Raw genomic sequence first — 20,826 nt, 5'->3', positions numbered from 1 at the left:
ATCGTATTACCAGATAAATGGTACAACAAAATTCTTGGAATGGACTTGTTGGCTCATTTTCGAGCTAACATTGGTTGTGAGAATTGTAGCGTTCACATAAAAAGGGGAGAAGAAAAGTTGGTATTTCAAATAAAAAAAAGAAAAATGATGAAGCAATTTGGGCGTCCAGTAGTATCAATATTAAGGACGGATAAGCTTATGAGAAAATACATATAAAACTTTGTAGATGATTGCCTATGTAATATTCAAAAATGGAGCAAGCCAATCGTAGTTAGCTTACAAGAGAATTAAGTTGCAAAATGGCATAGTTCTGAGAGAATTTGGTTTTCTCGACATTTTTGGTAAAAAGTTGTATATGTATTTTTGTCTTAAGATGCTTCCTTGTTTATGTACGTGCTAGGCTGGGGTAAAAGTTTTATGAATACGCCGATCTTAATTTCTCTTTTCTTTCTTTTTATTTCCCTACTTTCCTTTTTCTAAATAGGCCGATCTTAATTTTAAAAAGCTTTATGAAAAGTGATAAACTCATCTTCCACATGGATATGATATCTTTAGCCCCATATTTTAACCGTTAGTTTTTAATCTTTTTGAGCGGTAGATTTTTGGTTTACATGGTCCATAATTATTTTCGTGGCCTTATTTAGCTACACGCTGGCGAATGAGTGGCGTAGGGAAGTTAGAATATATTATTATTTTTTGTATACGTTTTATAAATGCTTACCTAAACGGGTCTTTTTGTACCTTTGTTTAGATCTAGGTGTTCGGGTACCCGTTCGGGTTCGGGTCGGGTGCTTCGGGTTTTCGGATGAAGAGGTACAGAACCCGTTCGGGTTATTTTATACTTCGGATCGGGTTCGGGTCTTAATCAACAAATGTTCGTATCTACTGGTCTATATAATAAGCAGGGTGTCATCGAGTCTTAATTAACAAATGCCTCTTGTTTCAACAATGATCAACTTCGAGTTCCAAAACTCTTTCATTTTGTTCCTCTTATCCTTCTTCTCCCTCCTCTGTTTCCTTGGCTTCTTTTTCTTCAAGAAACGAAAGGTTGATTTGGAATCGCCTCCGAGCCCTCCTTCTCTGCCAATCATCGGCCATCTTCACCTTTTTCTATCTCCTCTAATCCACAAGTGCTTTCAGAGAATCTCATCCAAGTATGGACCTTACCTCCATCTCCGCATCTTCCACCTCCCCATTGTTCTCGTCTCATCAGCCTCAATGGCCAGCGAGATCTTTAAGGTCCATGACGTGAATATATCGTCCCGTGGCCTCCCTCCAATCGACGAGTCCCTCTTTTTCGGGGAAACTGGATTCTTCTCCGCTCCCCATGGAGATTACTGGAAGTTCATGAAGAAACTTCTCATCACAAAGCTACTTGGACCACACGCAATCGAGCGGTTACGAGCCGTGCGTGCAGAGGAGCTAGAGCGGTTTTACTTTCGTCTGCTCGAGAAAGCGAGGAAGAAGGAGTGCGTTGAGATCCGTAGAGAAGCGATGATATTCACTAACAACAGCACCTGCAAGATGATAGTTGGGAGGACGTGCTCGGAGGAGGATGGTGAAGGTGAGAGAGTCTGGGGACTGATTACAGAATCTATTTCCTTGACAAAGAAGGTTTTGTTTACAACCTTGCTGCGCAAGCCACTTGAAAAGCTTGGAATCTCATTGTTTAAAGAGGAGATAATGGGTATTTCCGGAAGATATGACAAGGTGCTGGAGACGTTTCTTGCGGAACACGAAAACGTAGCAGAGAAGCAAGGTATGAATTTGATGGACGTGTTGTTGGAAGCAAAAGGAGACGAAAAAGCAGAGTATAAGATCACCAGGGACCAGATCAAGGCTTTGTTCGTGGTAAACAAAAAAAGCAACCTAGGATACCATATCATAAATATAGCACACAAGTATTAAAATGATCAAGTTTCATTAAATATATAAAAAAGTTTATACTCTAGAATTAACTATTTGAAAGGAGTCTGGGATTTTTTAAAAAAATAGTATTTAAAAATTAAAATACTGATTTAAAAAATGTTTCCAAATTTATTTTGAGGATTTTAAAATAAAATTTTGAAAAAGCAAATTAAAAAAAAAAGTTAGAATTGAAAAACGTAGTTTTTGAAAATACAAATTTATTATTTATTTAAATAATTACTTATATTTACTTTTTTAATGAAACATTTTTGATCATTTTCATCCTTTTGTGTTTTTTTAGTAAAAAAAAAAATCAATTTAATATCTTTTAAGAAAATTGCCCTATTAAATATAGGTACTTTAAAAGAGTTTATGACTTGCAGGAGCTTTTCCTTGGAGGCACGGACACATCCAAGCAAACAATACAGTGGACAATGGCAGAAATCATTAACAACCCTAGAACTATGGAGAGAGCGAGAGAAGAAATCGATTCCGTCGTAGGGAAATCAAGGTTGATTCATGAAACAGACCTACCAAAACTGCCTTATTTGCAAGCGGTGGTCAAAGAAGGGCTAAGATTGTATCCGCCAATCCCTGTCTTCGGAAGGAGGCTCCAAGAAGGATGTGTGATGGGAGGGTTCTATGTTCCTGAGAAGACAACACTTGTAGTTAATGGTTATGCTGTGATGAGAGATTCGGATTACTGGGAAAATCCTGATGACTTCAAGCCAGAGAGATTTCTAGCTTCTTCAGGATCAGAACAAGAAGATGCCACAAAGGAGAAAGTACTCAAGTACCTTCCTTTTGGTAGCGGAAGGAGAGGATGTCCTGGAACAAATCTAGCTTATATCTTTCTAGGAACAGCGATTGGAATGATGATTCAGTGTTTCGATTGGAAAATAGAAGGAGACAAGGTTAACATGGACGAGACGCTTTCGGGAATGGTCTTGACAATGGCTTATCCCCTTAAGTGTACTCCTATTTCTCGAGGGTTACCTATAAGTAAAGGTCTTTAGCTTGTTAAAGTAACAAATTGTGTACCATTAAAAAGTTGAGTAAAGTAAGTCGAATGGTCCAAGATTAATAAAATTATGTGGTTTTCAGCGTGAAGATAATAATTAAAAAAAAAATCAAAATATTTGATAGTACGTTTATATTGAATAAATTATTATTTTTGATTTTGTTGGAATTTTATTTAGATACATGTATACTATTCAATGTTTAAAAATATGCATTTTATCTACATCACATATATATTATATATTTTTTGTTTGTTTGAAATTTCAAGATTATTTTTTTGAAACACCAATTTGGAATTTTAAGATAGTATATATCCTGATCCATCTTCTCAATCTTCTTGCTCAGTGCTTGATAAAGCTTTTTTCCGTACATATAATTTTCACTTTGCATTCTCCAAAATGCATAATCTGTATCATCAAATTTTCTGATATTGTGCGCCGAACCGCTTTTGCTTCCCATGCTTTCTGGAACCACGAATTAAGACACTTATGTCGACAAACCGACTGACAAAATTTACTATGTACTATTCACGTGATTAGTAACTCAGCAAAAAAATTACTAGTCAACATAATTCAAGCTCTCATACTAGTTGGTGCTCTGATACTAATTGTTAGAAAATACTCGGATCAAATTTGCAGGAATCTAGAGCCTATGGAAGCCGGATGACACACACAAATTGTTAACGAAGTTCGGCCAATCTTGCTTGCCTACGTCTAGACCTGTTACAAAGAAAATTATTATTAATCCAGGAAATCTTACAAGTTCTATCACACCATACTTCAAATATACTAAAAATTAAACTTTTTTCATTTTTTATGATTTTCTCTCTCGTTCACTTTCTTCTCCTCTTGTTGTCTCTCATTTTGGAATTTTGGGATGCAATTTATGCAACAAAAAGCATGTATATTTATATTAGGAGCTTAAAGTGTTGGTGGGTGTAATTGTTGCCAAAAGACACAAGTAAGAACTTCCTTCTTTGACTTTCACTTCTTTCACATTCCAATAACACATATCAAGCCCACTTTTTCTGAGGTGGCTTCCTCTACTCTTTCTTTGGTTTCTTCTTTGAATGAGATTTTGTGAGTGTAACTCTACATGTGTGTCACTGAGTGATTAGGAACTGATTCATCTCTAATCGTATGTGACTTAAAATAATTTGAATTGAACAGACCTTAAAATGATTATTTAACAGATTTCTAATATAGCTTGAATTCACTATTGTTTCTATTTTGGTATGTCTTTGAACTTTCACCTCCATGTTTCAGCATATATAATTTACGTCGTCTGGATATATTCTTTAATTATTATGTTCTTGTATAACTAATGTCCTTTTATTTTCTAAATTATTTATTGTTTACATGTTTTAGACTTTTCTGTCTCCTTTTTTATTCAGTGGACATGTTCATATGCAAATCAAGGTTCAAAACTTATGGAAAACGGATCTTAATTTTTTTTTTGAAACATAGAAAACGGATCTAGACGACTCGGATTCAGAGAAAATTGTCGGCCTCCTCTGCTTATATCTCTACCCAATTATTTATACGCGACAATTTAATGCATTTGTAGATGTACCAAATATATTATATCTGAATTTGAATATTTCAAAACTATCGTTTGTTCTTTTGATGTCGTTACAATAATTCTCATCACATTGATTTCAAGTATCAATTTATATTACATGTATTCTCCGTTTAAGCGGGGCTTCAGGGTTGATATTACTTTCCACAGACACAATAAACAAACAAAGAATTTGTGAAGTCTTGAATCTTAAATACTCTCAAAACAAATATATAGAATGCAAATTTCAAACAAACGAAATATGTAAAACTAAGTGATTTTCTCGTGCTCATGCACGGATATAAATATTTATAAAGTAAATATATTATAATAATTGATTGCTATTTATTTTTAATTTTAAATTAATTTATAATTTATCTGCATAATTTATATTAATAATATTATATTACTTTAGTTAGACATATTATTTTAGATATGTTATATCTAGTCGAGTTACTTTTATAGTCGATTTAGTTATCATTTGAGTATATTCGATTGCATATATTTTTCTAAATTCAACTATTAAATGTTTTATTCTAAATATATTAAAATTTTCATTAATTTTCTAATTTGCATTTAGGTTGGTTGTTATCTTAAATATGTAAATATATTTTAGGAAACTTATGTATACCTTAAGATATATTGTGTTTAGAATAAAATAAAAAATAAACTAAAGTGTTTGATTCCAAATTACATAAATTAATATAACGATAATACTCTAAAGTCTCATGCATATATATATGTACATACATAAGTAACTCATACATTTTTGGAAGTTCATGAACACATAATAAATATTTACAATAATTAAAATATTTTCTAAATTCTAAATAATTTTATGTCTTAGATTTATTGAATGGTAAATTGAAATTTATTTTAAATAATATTAAAATGAGAATTCAGACTTTCTTTGGTATTTTGATTATATATTAAGTTCTACAAAAATTAAAAATTAAAAGCAAATTATATATTAGGAAAACATATAATTTTAATAATGATAAAATATAATATATCTCCCTCGTTAAAATATATAGTGTTATGCTATTTTAAAATATTATGTAAGTATTTGATTTCTATGGTATTCACATTATATACACACACATATATATATACATATATATATATATATATATATATATATATATATATATATATATATATATATTTTCATATAAGAAAATATAGATACTGTATAAAGAAACTATTTTATTACTTCAAAAGTATACTTTATGCTATTTATAAATATTTTTTTTAAATGAAATATTACTATTTTCTGAACTTTCTTTTTTAATGAAATCATATTATATATACATATATTTTCGTTTTTAAATTTACTTTTTAAACTTTAGAAATATTTCTTTTTTATTATATATGTTATTTGAAAATTTTCAGAAAGGAAACTAAATAAAAAATCAGTAATAGTATTTGAATGTAATATTTTAAATTCATTAAGGGTATTAGTGTAATCAACCATCGTGAGAGTTAACGTGAGCGCGACACATAAGAAACTGATTTCTCAAATAATATTATAGAGATAGAGATACGAATGGCAACCAACCCAAATACGTAGAATAAGAACTGCAAACAAACTGGCGCGAAACATCGGGTACCCTAGTGATTTAAAAGGAAGACATTACACAAACCATACGCTTAATAAACACAAAACTCATCTCATCAAACAGCTTAATTTGTCCCCTTATTATTCTTAACTATATGATCCAATTGTTTTCGTGGGTTATCATAATCCACATAGACCATATCTGATCAGAGATTAGTTGGGGACTTACCACTGAAAAAGCAAGCTAGGACATTGCTTTCAAGAACAGCTAAGGCTTCAGAAGAGTTGATGCAAATAGGAGTCTTGTACTGAGATGGGGAAGCACCTTGAGAGATGGCAAGCTCCATAAGCGAATTAAACGTTCCCTGTTGCACAACCCTAATCTCTAGATGCTTCCTTGTTTATATACGTGCTAGGCTGGGGTAAAAGCTTTATGAATAGGCCGATCTTAATTTATCTTTTCTTCCTTTTTATTTCCTTACTTTCCTTTTTCTAAATAGGCCGATCTTAATTTAAAAAAGCTTTTTGAAAAGTGATCAACTCATGTTCCACGTGGATATGGTAATGATATCTTTAGCGGTTTAAAGCATCTTCATCGGGGATCTTTAGGGGAGGATTTTTAAAAAAAAAAAAAAAAAATCAGTATGGACTCCACAGAATAACAATAAACGTTGCTAAAAGTCACAAAATAAAAAACGCTTTTTTAGTTTATTTTTTTAAATCAGGAAAAAAAAAATAAGAACCCCAAATGGGGTTTTAGAGATAAAGACGCTGTTAGACCCATCTTTTAACTGTTAGTTTTTAATCTTTTTGAGCGGTAGATTTTTGGCTTACATGGTCCATAATTATTTTCCGTGGCCTTATTTAGCTACAGTGGTGTAGGGAAGTTAGAATATTATATTATTTTTTGTATACGTTCACCTAAACGGGTCTTTTTGTTGTTCGTATCTACTAGTCAATATAATAAGCAGTGTGTCATCGAGTCTTAATCAACAAATGACTCTTGTTTCAACAATGATCAACTTCGAGTTCCAAAACTCTTTCATTTTTTTCCTCTTATCCTTCTTCTCACTCCTCTGTTTCCTTGGCTTCTTCTTCTTCAAGAAACCAAAGGTTGATTTGGAATCGCCTCCGAGCCCTCCTTCTCTGCCAATCATCGGCCATCTTCACCTTTTTCTATCTCCTCTAATCCACAAATGCTTTCAGAAAATCTCATCCAAGTATGGACCTTACCTCCATCTCCGCATCTTCCACCTCCCCATTGTTCTCGTCTCATCCGCCTCAATGGCCAGCGAGATCTTTAAGGCCCATGATGTGAATATATCGTCCTGTGACCTCCCTCCAATCGACGAGTCCCTCTTTTTCGGGGAAACTGGATTCTTCTCTGCTCCCCATGGAGATTACTGGAAGTTCATGAAGAAACTTCTCGTCACAAAGCCTCTTGGACCACACGCAATCGAGCGGTTATGAGCCGTGCGTGCAGAGGAGCTAGAGCGGTTCTACTTTCATCTCCTCGATAAAGCGAGGAAGAAGGAGTGCATTGAGATCCGTAGAGAAGCGATGATGTTCACTAACAACAGTCAACAGCACATGCAAGATGATAGTTGGGAGGACGTGCTCGGAGGAGGATGGTGAAGGTTAGAGAGTCTGGGGACTGATTACAATGTTGATATGCCTTGAATCTGGACGTTACATCTAGGCGATGGATGTTACATCACGTACATCATACCGACTCGGTTGCATCAGGAGCGTTGCGTCAAGTTATTATGGATGTTACATCTGATCGTGGGCTTAGGCCCATGAGTCCATAAAGTCTAGGATTTTAGATACAAGATGCTACTATATATATCTTGTGTTCGAAGTAACCCTAAACTTGCACTTTGTAAGCTCAATATCGTCTCCAATAATAAGATCTCTCTTTGCCCGTAGACGTACCCCTAGGGGTGAACCACGTTAAATATTCGTGTCGTAGTTACATCACTTTTATTCATCTATTTCCACATCTTTTCCTTCTCACGTCCGTTACAACAAACTGGTATCAGAGCTCGGGGTTGGTGATCTGGTGAGAAGATGTCTAGAATAAACGCGAAGATCGACAAGTTTGATGGGAGAAATAGCTTCAGTCTTTGGCAGATTAAGATGCAGGCGTTGTTGAAGCAACAAGGCATCTGGGGACCATTGTCAGGGAAGAAATCTGAAGCAGCTGATTTGGAGGCTCTGGAAGAGAAAGCGTTCTCAACAATTTTGTTGTGTCTAGCAGACGAGATTATCATCGAAGTGTCGGATGAGAAAACGGCTGCTAGTTTGTGGCAGAAGTTGGAGAGTTTGTACATGACAAAATCTCTAACGAATAAGATACTTCTGAAGCAACACCTCTTCGCCTTGCGTATGCAAGAAGGTATTGAGCTTCGCGATCACCTTGACAAGTTAAATTCGATATTACTGGAGCTGCGTAAGATCGATGTTAAGGTGGAGGATGAAGACGCGACACTAATCATGTTGGTATCTCTGCCGAACTCCTTCGAGAACTCCGTGCAATCGTTCATTGTTGGCAAAGATACAGTGAAACTGGAAGAAGTTAGGTCGGTGCTTCATAGTCGGGAATTGCGCCATAAGGCATCCAGCTCAGAGATAGACAATCAAGCTTCGGGATTGTTTATCAGTGGTGTGAAGGGACATGGGAAAAGAAAGACTTCGAAAGATAGGAATTCGTTTCCAAGAGGTCCTAAGCCATATGATATTTGTAACTATTGCAAAGAGAAGGGACATTGGAAGTCAGACTGTCCCAAGATGAAGCAGCAACAATTTGGGTCTGTTGCAGTAGCCAAGGATGAAACCAAGTCTGACGACGACATTGCTCTTGTTGTGCAAGGACACACACACTCTTCTGATGTGTGGGTTCTTGACACAAGAGCATCCTACCATATGACACCGAGGAGAGAGTGGTTTTCAGAGTACATGGAGGTACTTGACAGCAAGATTAAGATGGCAAACGACTTTGTTTGCAAGATTGCAGTGATCAGCTCAATCAAGCTCAGGACACATGATGGTAGACTCTGCACATTGAACAAGGTGAGGCATGTTCCATCAATGATGAAAAATTTGATATCCGTGAGTCTTCTGGACAGTAGAGGGTTCAAATATTCGGGTGGCGATGGAGTTTTGAATGTCTACAGGGGTTCTGATGTGATTCTGAAGGGTTTCATGAACGGTACTTTGTATTTGCTGAAGGGTACAACGGTTACCGGTTCAGCAAATGTTGCATCGCCAGAGATCCCAGAGGAAGATATGACTAAGCTATGGCATATGAGGCTTGGACATATGGGTGATCGTGGGATGCAACATCTGTCGATGCAAGATCTTCTTCATTCTGATATTGGTTTGGAACTCTGCTCGGAAGAGTTTAAACAGTTTTGTAAGAATGCAACATCTGTGAAGCATCTTACAGACATGAGAAAACCATAGCGGGATGGTGTTACAAAATGGATAAACCAGATAACGCTAGAGAGAGCGAAGTGCATGCTCTCGAGTGCTGGTTTGGAGAAGCGGTTTTGGGCTGAAGCGGTTAACACGGCTTGCTACTTGATAAATTTTGGTCCCCACATAAGCATCGAGTGCATGATACCTTCTGAGGTGTGGTCAGGTAGATCTGCTGAATTTTTCTTTTTAAGAGTGTTTATGGGCTACGGTGATGGAATCAAGGGATACATGGTATGGTCTCCATCAGAAAACCGAGTGGTTCTAAGCAGGAATGTTGTCTTTGATGAAACATCTATGGTTAGAAGCTCAGGGTCCAGTTCAGAAGCAGAAAATGGTAGCACTGATAAACAGGTGGAGCTGCAAGATGATCAAGAAGTGATCGATGTGCAGGAACTCACAGAAAATCAAGAGGAGCGTGTAGAAGATGTTCAGTTGGAGTCTACGGAGACTCAACTGCTTGATGCTACAGAGCGTAGCATCGCGAAGGATCGACCAAGAAGGGTTGATGTCAGGCCACCAGAGAGATATTGCTTTGACGATATGGTGGGTTATACACTTCAGGTTGCAGAGGAAGTGGATGCGTCATCCACCTACATGGAAGCTGTTTCTAGTCCCGAGTCTGAGAAACGGCATGTTGCAACGAGAGACGTGGAGTCTCATCAGAAGAATCATACATGGGATCTGGTTACATTACCATCGGGGAGAAGGGATGTTACATACAAGTGGGTCTTCAAGATTAAGGGTGAAGCATCATCGGCAGAAGAAGTTAAGTATAAATCTTGGGTTGCTGCAAGAGGGTTATGTCAGAGAGAGGGAGTAGACTACAATGAGATGTTCTCACCTGTGGTTAGAGATACTTCCATCAGAGTGTTGCTAGCGCTGGTAGCATGTCAGGACTTGGAGCTTGAGCAATTTGATGTGAAGACAGTGTTTCTTCATGGAGAGCTAGAGGAGATATACATGACTCAGCCGAATGGTTGTCGAGTTCCTGGAAAAGATGACTATGTGTGTACGTTTCAGAAGTCACTTTGTGGATTTAAGCAGTCTCTCAGACGATGGTACAAGAGATTCGACAGCTTTATAATAAAGTTGGGCTACATCAGAAGTCCTTTTGATTGGTGTGTCTACGTGAGTAAGTTTAAGGATGCGACATTCATAAGTTTGGTACTCGACGTGGATGACATGATGATAGCTGAGGAGAAGTGTGACATCGAGAAGCTGGAGCTTCTGGGTTTTGAAGTTGAGATGAAGGACTTGGGTGCAGCAAAGAAGATTCTAGGGATAGAGATCTTCAGAGATAGGGAGAAGGAGTTGTTCTTGTCACAAAAGGCCTATATTAATGAGGTGTTGACAAGGTTCGTGATGTCTTCAGGTGAACCTATCAGTAATTTGTGCACTGCAAATGATCATCTCACCATGTATATGGGATAGCCCGTTGGGGCATCTGGCCCGTTGGGGCGTATGGTCCGTTGGGACATCTGGCCCGTTGGGGCGTCTGGTCCGTTGGGACATCTGGCCCATTGGGGGCATCTGGTCCGTTGGAACATCTGGCTCGTTAGGGCGTCTGGTCTGTTGGGACATCTGGCTCGTTGGGGCGTCTGGTCTGTTGGGACATCTAGCCTGTTGGGGCATCTGGTCCGTTGGGACATCTGGTCCGTTGGAGCATCTGGTCCGTTGGGACATCTGGCCAGTTAGGACGTCTGTTGAGATATCTGGTCCGTTGAGATATCTGGTCCGTTGGGACATCCGGCTGATGACGAACGTCTGGCTCTAGTTGAGCATATGGCCGTTAAAGGGCGCCTGGTTCGTCATAGCAACACATCTGGTCTGAAGGGACATCTGAAGCAAAGAGGGCGATGGTACATTTGGCGTTGAAGAACGCATCTGGTACATTTGGCGTTAATGGTGTATCTGGCATTTGAAAGTGCATCTTGTACATCTGGCGTAGAGAAACGCATCTGGTACATCTGACACTTGAAGGTGCATCTGGTACATCTGTTATTGGGAGGATTCAAATCAAGGTGGAGATTTGTTGATATGCCTTGAATCTGGATGTTACATCTAGGCGATGGATGTTACATCACGTAGATCATACCTACTCGGTTGCATCAGGAGCGTTGCATCAAGTTATTATAGATGTTACATCTGATCGTGGGCTTAGGCCCATGAGTCCATAAAGTCTAGAGTTTTAGATACAAGATGCTACTATATATATCTTGTATTCGAAATAACCATAAACTTGCACTTTGTAAACTCAATATCGCCTCCAATAATAAGATCTCTCTGCCCTTGGACGTAGCCGTAGGAATGAACCACGTTAAATATATATGTCGTTGTTACATTGTTTTTATTCATCAGTTTCCGCATCTGTTTTTTTCACGTCCGATACAACATACATAATCTATTTCCTTGACAAAGAACGTTTTATATACAACCTTGTTGCGCAAGCCGCTTGAAAAGGTTGGAATCTCACTGTTTAAAGAGGAGATAATGGGTATTTCCGGAAGATATGACAAGGTGCTGGAGACGTTTCTTGCGGAACACGAAAACGTAGCAGAGAAGCAAGGTATGAATTTGATGGACGTGTTGCTGGAAGCAAAAGGAGACGAAAAATCAGAGTATAAGATCACCAGGGACCAGATCAAGGCTTTGTTCGTGGTAAACAGAAAAACAACCTAGGATACCATATCATAAATATAGCACACAAGTATTAAAATGATCAAGTTTCATTAAATATAAAAAAACGTTTATACTCTAGAATTAACTATTTGAAAGGAGTCTGGGATTTTTTTTATAAAAATTAGTATTTAAAAATTAAAATACTAATTTAAAAAAATAGTTCCAATTTTTTGAAAATACAATTTTATTATTTATTTAAATAATTACTTATATTTTCTTTTTTAATAAAACATTTTTGATCATTTTCAATCCTTGTGTGTTTTTAGTAAAAAAAACAATCAATCTAATATCTTTTAAGAAAATTTCCCTATTAAATATAGGTATTTTAAAAGAGTTTATAACTTGCAGGAGCTTTTCCTTGGAGGGACGGACACATCCAAACAAATAATATAGTGGACAATGGCTGAAATCATTAACAACCCTAGCACTATGGAGAGAATGAGAGAAGAAATCGATTCTGTCATAGGGAAATCAAGGTTGATTCTGGAAACAGACCTACCAAACCTACCTTATTTGCAAGCGGTGGTCAACGAAGGGCTAAGATTGTACCCGCCAATCCCTGTCTTCGGAAGGAGGCTCCAAGAAGGATGTGTGATGGGAGGGTTCTATGTTCATGAAAAGACAACACTTGTAGTTAATGGTTATGCTGTGATGAGAGATTCTGATTACTGGGAAAATCCTGATGACTTCAAGCCAGAGAGATTTCTAGCTTCTTCAGGATCAGAACAAGAAGATGCCACAAAGGAGAAAGTACTCAAGTACCTCCCATTTGGTAGCGGAAGGAGAGGATGTCCTGGAACAAATCTAGCTTATATCTTTCTAGGAACAGTGATTGGAATTATGATTCAGTGTTTCGATTAGAAAATAGAAGGAGACAAGGTTAACATGGACGAGACTCTTTCAGGAATGGTCTTGACAATGGCTCATCCCCTTAAGTGTACTCCTATTCCTCGAGGGTTACCTATAAGTAAAGGTCTTTAGGCTTGTTAAAGTAACAAATTGTGTACCATTAAAAAGTTGAGTAAAGTAAGTCGAATGGTCCAAGATTCATAGAATTATGTGGTTTTTGGCGTGAAGATAATAATTAAAAAAAAAACAACAAACTCAAAATATTTGATAGTACGTTTATATTGAATAAATTATTATTTTTGATTTTGTTGGAATTTTATCTACATATATGTATACAATTCAATGTTTAAAAATATGCCTTTTATCTACATCACATATATATTATATTTTTTTTTGTTTGTTTGAAATTTCAAGATTTTTTTTTGAAACACCAATTTGGAATTTTAAGATAGTATATATCTTGATCCATCTTCTCTAGCTTCTTGCTCAGTGCCTGATAAAGCTTTTCTCTGTACAGATAATCTTAACTTTACATTCTCCAAAATGCATAATCTGTACCATCAAATTTTCTGATATTGTGCGCCAAACCGTCTTTGCTTCCCTGGAACCACCAAGGATTAAGACACCTATGTTGACAAACCGATATCACCGACAAAATTTACTATTTACTGTTCACATGATTAGTAACTCAGCAAAAAAAATTACCGGTCAACATAATTCAAGCTCTGATATCAATTGGTGCTCTGATACTAATTGTTAAAAAATACTCGTATCAAATTTGCAGGAATCCAGAACCTATATAAGCAGGACGACACACACAAATTGTTAATGAAGTTCGGTTAATCTTGCCTATGTCCAGACCTGCTACAAAGAAAATTATTATTAATCCAGGAAATTTTACAAGTTCTATCACACCGACCTCAAATATACTAAAAAATTAAACTTTTTCACAATTTTTTTTTAATGATTTTCTCTCGTGCTCATTTTCTTCTCCTCTTGTTGTCTCTCATTTTGGGATTTTGGGATGCAATTTCTGCAACAAACCAGCGGGGTTAGCTTAGTGGTACTTGAGGGAGCTTCGGCCCCGATATGGTCCCGGGTTCGATTTCCACTGGCCACACGGATATGAACTATGCTTTCGGTTCATTTGAATGCCCAGGAGAGGGTCTATCCGTGGGCTGTACCTCCACCCGGGGGTTAGGTCTGTGTCTTTAATAGACCCGGGTTTAACCCTTTTGTTAATCAAAAAAAATTTCTGCAACAAAAAGCATGTATATTTATATTAGGAGCTTAAAGTGTTGGTGGGTGTAATTGTTGTCAAAAGACGCAAGTAAGAACTTCCTTCTTTGACTTTCACTTCTTTCACATTCCAATAACACATATCAAGCCCACTTTTTCTGGGTGGCTTCCTCTACTCTTTCTTTGGTTTCTTCTTTGAATGAGATTTTGTGAGTGTAACTTTACATGTGTGTCACTGAGTGATTAGGAATTGATTCATCTCTAATCGTATGTGACTTAAAATAATTTGAATTAAACAGATCTTAAATGATTATTTAACAGATTTCTAATATATACAAGAAAGAGCTTGAATTCACGATTGTTTCTATTTTGGTATGTCTTTGAACTTTCACCTCCATGTTTCAGCATATATAATTTGCGTCGTCTGGATATATTCTTTAATTATTATGTTCTTGTATAACTAATGTCCTTTTATTTTCTAAATTATTTATTGTTTACATGTTTTAGACTTTTCTGTCTCCTTTTTTATTCAGTGGACATGTTCATATGCAAATCAAGGTTCAAAACTTATGGAAAACGGATCTTAATTTTTTTTTTGAAACATAGAAAACGGATCTAGACGATTCGGATTCAGAGAAAATTGTCGGCCTCCTCTGCTTATATCTCTACCCAATTATTTATACGCGACAATTTAATGCATTTGTAGATGTACCAAATATATTTATATCTGAATTTGAATATTTCAAAACTATCGTTTGTTCTTTTGGTGTCGTTAAAATAATTCTCATCACATTGATTTCAAGTATCAATTTATATTACATGTATTCTCCGTTTAAGCGGGGTTTCAGGGTTGATATTACTTTCCACAGACACAATAAACAAACAAGAAATTGTGAAGTCTTCAATCTTAAATACTCTCAAAACAAATACATAGAATACAAATTTCAAACAAACGAAATATGTAGTATACAAATGGCAACCAACCCAAATACGTAGAATACGAACTGCAAACAAACTGGCGCGAAACAACAGGTACCCTAGTGATTTAAAAGGAAGACAGTACACAAACCACACACTTAATAAACACAAAACTCATCTCATCAAACAGCTTTGTCCCTTCATTATTCTTAACTATATGATCCAATTGTTTTCGTGGGTTATCATAATCCACATAGACCATATCTGATCAGAGATTAGTTGGGGACTTATCACTGAAAAAGCAAGCTAGGACATTGCTTTCAAGAACAGCTAAGGCTTCAGAAGAGTTGATGCAAATAGGAGTCTTGTACTGAGATGGGGAAGCGAGATGGCACCTTGAGAGATGGCAAGCTCCATAAGCGAATTAAATGTTCCCTGTTTCACAACCCTAATCTCTAGAGCTCCTATAGACCCATCTTTACTCCTCATCTCTCGATAAAGAGCACATAATGATTCCTCCATTACACAACAACATTCCACCAATACTTTGTTATCAAGTTCAACAATATCACTGATGGTTTTGGCTTTGAGTTCCCAGTAAAAAATGTAGTGACCTGGAAGAGTGGAGATATCAGCATAGCACGTGAATCCCATCAATCCTAAATCTGAATTCTTAAGAACAAGTGTTGCATTATTTAACCCCGTTAAAATGCTTCTTCAGTTGTCACTTCGAGGTTGACGCTTAGAACCATACTTTTCCTGCGAACGAACCTAAATTGAGGTGCACTGTTGTAAAATCCAGATACTTGTAGAATATCTCCCATTCTATATCTGTGCAAGCCTAATATATAACAACATAAGAAAAAAAAAGAAAATAGTTTATTATTAGAGATAAATATTTACTATATGAATACCCACATATACAACTCACCGTAATAATTTGTGATCACGGGCTCATAGTAGGACCCAATCTTGACATTCACAAGATCAACAATTTCACCTTTGTTTCCCTCGTCAGCAAGTATGAACTCAAAGTAAGATATGGTGGGAATACAAGAATAAGATATATCTTGTGGTTTGCAGAAGGGATTCATATTTATACCAAATATTGTTTCAGAAGATCCATAGACCGTGGAGATCAAAGGCACTTTGTTGGAGTAAAACTCTAACATTGGAATGCATTGAGAATTTTGTCCTGTAACAATGCTTTGAATGAATTTTACTTTAGGCCAAAGACGTGTGATTATACCTTCCCAAGATTTTTTGTTGCATTCTTCTTCAATTCGATCTGCTAATTCTGAGTTACATCCTCTTAGGATGTTAGTAACAGCGTCTCTGCAACCAAGGTCGGTGATCCACTCGCTAAGATGACCAGATCGATATTGCTACACATTCCTTTCCAGTGACTTTCAAGAAAAGTGATTGCACCAAGCAAAGAGGAAGCAAAGGTAGCAGACACATTCACAACTTCGTCACTCAGGCAAAGACCGCAAAGAAGATGGCAGTACATAGCCTGCTTGTTATCTGGGCACAACGCCACTACATCTTGGCTTGTAAAACCATTTGAGGGCCGGTTCTTGAAACTGTCACTCAATAAGTAGCCCGTAATCGAAGTAGAAATGGGCAAACCACATGGAGTTGTAGACTTTCGTATTTACATCATCCCTCAAAGTCCATTAAAACAATGAATTAGGTCAAATTTGTTAGGAAACCCTAGATATCTTTCTTCTATAAGAAGTTATCTCCTTATTAGAAATGACTATTTTTTTCATCTAGATCTAGAACACATCCTATAAGGATTTTATACATTTTTTGATTCACTTTACAGTAGAAATCATTCTTGTAATGCAATCTTTGATCAATAAAGAGCTTTGGATGTTCTTTTTCTCATATTGATTCTACGAAGATTTCTCCAAAACCTCAAGAATCTAATACTTAACTTTAGATTCTTTATTATATGATTCCAACAAACATCACCAGCAAATACACCGTTTTTTGGTCAAACAATTACCGCCTTTCCTTTTAAGCCACCTTCGAAATGCCTACATACCAGAATAAAAAGGATGAATCCTTGTATTCAAAGCTACAAATACACTTAAAAAAAGTAAATATTTGTTGTATTAATTAGTGGAAACAAGTTTACTTGTATTATAAAAGTTAGTTGTAAAACATTTCGGTAAAACCTTGAAAGGATAGCATCTTATCAATTAAAAATTTAAAACATAATTCGTGACTTTTTTCGTGAGTGGTTTTTTTTTAGACCAACTTCTATAAAATTTGCTTAGATGAATTGTTATAAACAAACTATATTATTGCCTCCTAACCATGCTATAGACAGATTCCATAAAATATAGAATAAATATCTATTCTATTAAAACACAAGTGTGACCTATTGATGTTAGTTGAGTCCAACAAATATTTTCCATGATACCTACCTTTTGATATGATAACTGTATATAAGAAAAATACAAACTTTATGCGATAACCACCGCATCAGTTAACCTAATAACCACCACATCAGTTCTCACCTAATTGCATCAATATATTTGGGCCATAAACATTTAATTTACAAAAATTATTAAAATTGGGCCATGGACTTTGATTTACATAATTCATTTATAATTGGTATACAAATTATTATGTGTAATAATAATGTAATTATAATTATATACGAAATTAAATCATGTTTAATTTTTATTTTTATTTTATTTATTTAATCAATCTATTTAATTACTATTTTTTTACTAAACAAAACTGTAACAATATTTTGTTATTTTTTAACAAAATAACAGTTTGAAAATAAAGTACCATATTAACGTGTTAAAGGCTATGGCACAAATGTATAATTTAACAATATAATAAATTCAATACAATTATACAAATACTTTACTAATCATTTTTTAAATTACGCAAATACGTTTGTTGATAAAAACACAAGTATGATTACAAAAAATACATATATATTACAAGGAAAGAAACAAATATATAATTTTAATTTTAAATAATATATACAAAACAAATAATATACCCGTCCTCTCTAGTTTATTTTGAAATGGAAGATTATATACCAAAACCTGTTGACAATATATATATACCAAAAGGTCCAAAACCTTAACACCCTATAGCAATTGATTTAAGATTTGCAATATTCTGTGAGCAAAAAATTTAGATTGCAATTGTTTAGATGAATATTATGTGAATAAACACTACAATTAATCGACAACCAATAAATAGGATCACGTTTAAATGAATATTTAGTGAGTAAACCCCACAATTAATCGACTACCTATTATATTACCTTTTTAGTTTTGCCTTAAGATAATTGAAAGATTAGAGTCTAACTCATTTGACTTATATCTTTTTTAGGCCCATATATATAATTTATATCTAATAAACTATTAAAACAGGAGTATAAATAATATTTAGCCCTGAGTTTTCCACAATAATTACAAAAAAATGCAACTGCGCTTTTTGTCATTTAGCTATAAACCATACAAAATCGATTGCTTTGGTTACATCTTCAATCGTTACATAAAACCAAGCTAAACCAAATACATATAACTTAATATATCCATATTTAGAAAACGACAATTACACCTCTCCTTACCAAACCGAACCTCGGTTTCAGTTGGTCCGACAACTTTGATTACATCTTCAATTGTTACATAAAACCATGTTTACATATATAATAAACCAACTCGAGTCAATTGTTCACATAACCACCAATAAATCAATAAATTGTTTAAGTTTCAGCCTAAAGTTTGTTTATGTAATGGAATTTGATCCCGGTTTGCTGTAAAATATTACCAGACCTAAACCTAAGTGTATATATTACACAGGGATCTAAAAATCGGTCTAGGCGGCGCCTAGGCCCCCGCCTAGGTAGCAACTCGGTCCTATCCGAAATGATTTTTTTAAAATCCGATTTATACCGATTTATATGATTCAAATTTGTTTAAACTGTTCTAAATCAGTTAAAATTGGTTAAAATCGATCTAAAATTGTCTATATATGTTAAATAAAGCAATAATATTATTACAAATCTACAAATTTGTCTATTTTCTTCTGTTTTGTATATCTAATTTTGATAACTCATCACAATAATTTTATAATTAAACTTAAAACTAAAATATGTTATACAAATGTATAAAATATATAAAATAAATCAATAATTTTCTAACGCCTAAGCCTCGCCTAGGCCCCGAATAATCCGCCTAGGCGCTAGTCCTCTATAAAGCTCCTAGTTACCGCCTAGCGATTTTTAGAACATTGATATTACATTTGAACCGATAATCACCAACTACATAATCTGAAACTCTGTTTTTCAAAAACAATACTAAAATCAATGATAATCCATAACAGATCCTATGTTTAAGCAATCACCTCCGGTATCAATCTTTGAAATAATATAGATATGCACTTACCTAATTTATGGAATATTCCTTCTCAATATACACTATCAAATAATTGGAAATGAGTCGATTTTTTTCATTAATTACAATTAACTCGGTTTTTCATATTCCACATGCCTATTTGTAAGCAACTCTAAATATATGAATATTCCTTTTATGATACAAATCTAAAAATCTAATCGGAACTAACCAAATAAGTTGAGCTATTAAAACTAAAAGAATGTTTATTAATAACTTCAGAATACATATATTCCTTATACAAAACGTGTTAATCACGTTTGACAATAAATCAGTTAGGATTTTCTATTTAACCTACACACAAGGACCATCGATATATATATATATATAATAGGGCCGGCCCGCCCTACGGGCGGGATGATAATTTAAATAGTTAGAATACATATTTTTAATTTTTGTTTAATATTTTTTTTATTTTCAAATGTTTTTTTTTCTATAAGAGTATGAATCATTATTTTATTGTTTGTTATTTTTTATTCTGTTTTATTATCATTACAATCAACTAAATTTTTCTTTATGATTAAGAAGATTGTGTATTTGAAGTTTTATTCTGTTTTTATTTTGATGGTGTAGAATTGTTGATTTATTTGTTTAATTTGAAGTTATGTAGTTTTATTTATTCTCTTACTTTATTTTATATCGTTTGTCTCTTATTCAACTATATAACTATATATTTTATTTTTACACAGTTGTGGATTTATGTTTATAGTTTCTTTTAGAATCCTTGACATAAATATTTAAAATACATTTTACATTTATTTAATTAGAATAACTTAACATATCTCTTTTATATAGAAAAATTATTCATTTTTGTTTTTATATTTTTTCTTCTGTATTTTATTATTTTTTTCCAAAGAATTATTTTTGATTTTTTTTATTATCTATTAATTTTTTATTGTGGTCTTATTTCCGTAGAAACATTTTTTAATCTATTATGTATTACTATCTCTTAAAATAGTTATTAATTAACTCCAAATCTGAAACCAATGTCTTAAAATTAATAGTTGTTTACATATAATAAGTCAAATGGATAGTTGTTTCCTTAAAAAGATGGAGGAATTAATTGTTTTATATTCTACGAAACTGCCACTTATCTGATATTTGTTAATAAACCGTACGCACAGAGGAATAAATTTTTATTTTAAAATTTATAAATCCTTCGAACTATTGTCTTCTCTGATTTCTTGA

The 20,826-nt window shown here is 34.6% G+C and overlaps 2 protein-coding genes, 1 long non-coding RNA gene and 1 pseudogene across 3 annotated transcripts; 3 read left to right on the top strand and 1 right to left on the bottom strand.

Annotated features, from left to right (window-relative positions):
* The first annotated feature begins 914 nt into the window (after window positions 1-914).
* On the top strand, window positions 915-3,018 carry LOC106431490 (cytochrome P450 705A22-like). The gene is made up of 2 exons (XM_048751045.1): window positions 915-1,851; window positions 2,292-3,018. The coding sequence occupies exons 1-2, from the start codon at window positions 931-933 to the stop codon at window positions 2,922-2,924; spliced, it is 1,554 nt and encodes a 517-aa protein (XP_048607002.1). The 5' UTR covers window positions 915-930; the 3' UTR covers window positions 2,925-3,018.
* Window positions 3,019-7,039: 4,021 nt separating this feature from the next.
* LOC125582971 (cytochrome P450 705A22-like) lies at window positions 7,040-7,513 on the top strand. The gene has a single exon (XM_048749459.1). The coding sequence runs from the start codon at window positions 7,040-7,042 to the stop codon at window positions 7,511-7,513; it is 474 nt and encodes a 157-aa protein (XP_048605416.1).
* Window positions 7,514-11,935: 4,422 nt separating this feature from the next.
* Window positions 11,936-13,354, top strand: LOC106381211 (annotated as a pseudogene).
* A 1,811-nt stretch (window positions 13,355-15,165) lies between these two features.
* LOC106431500 lies at window positions 15,166-19,038 on the bottom strand. Its single transcript, XR_007320718.1, has 2 exons — window positions 16,140-19,038; window positions 15,166-16,049 (listed from the first exon to the last, which is right to left on the bottom strand). It is a non-coding gene; the product is annotated as an uncharacterized LOC106431500 (long non-coding RNA).
* Window positions 19,039-20,826: the final 1,788 nt, after the last annotated feature.

This window comes from Brassica napus, chromosome C3, assembly GCF_020379485.1.
Source record: "Brassica napus cultivar Da-Ae chromosome C3, Da-Ae, whole genome shotgun sequence".
NCBI lineage: Eukaryota > Viridiplantae > Streptophyta > Magnoliopsida > Brassicales > Brassicaceae > Brassica > Brassica napus.
This window is presented reverse-complemented; position numbering and strand designations above follow the sequence as displayed.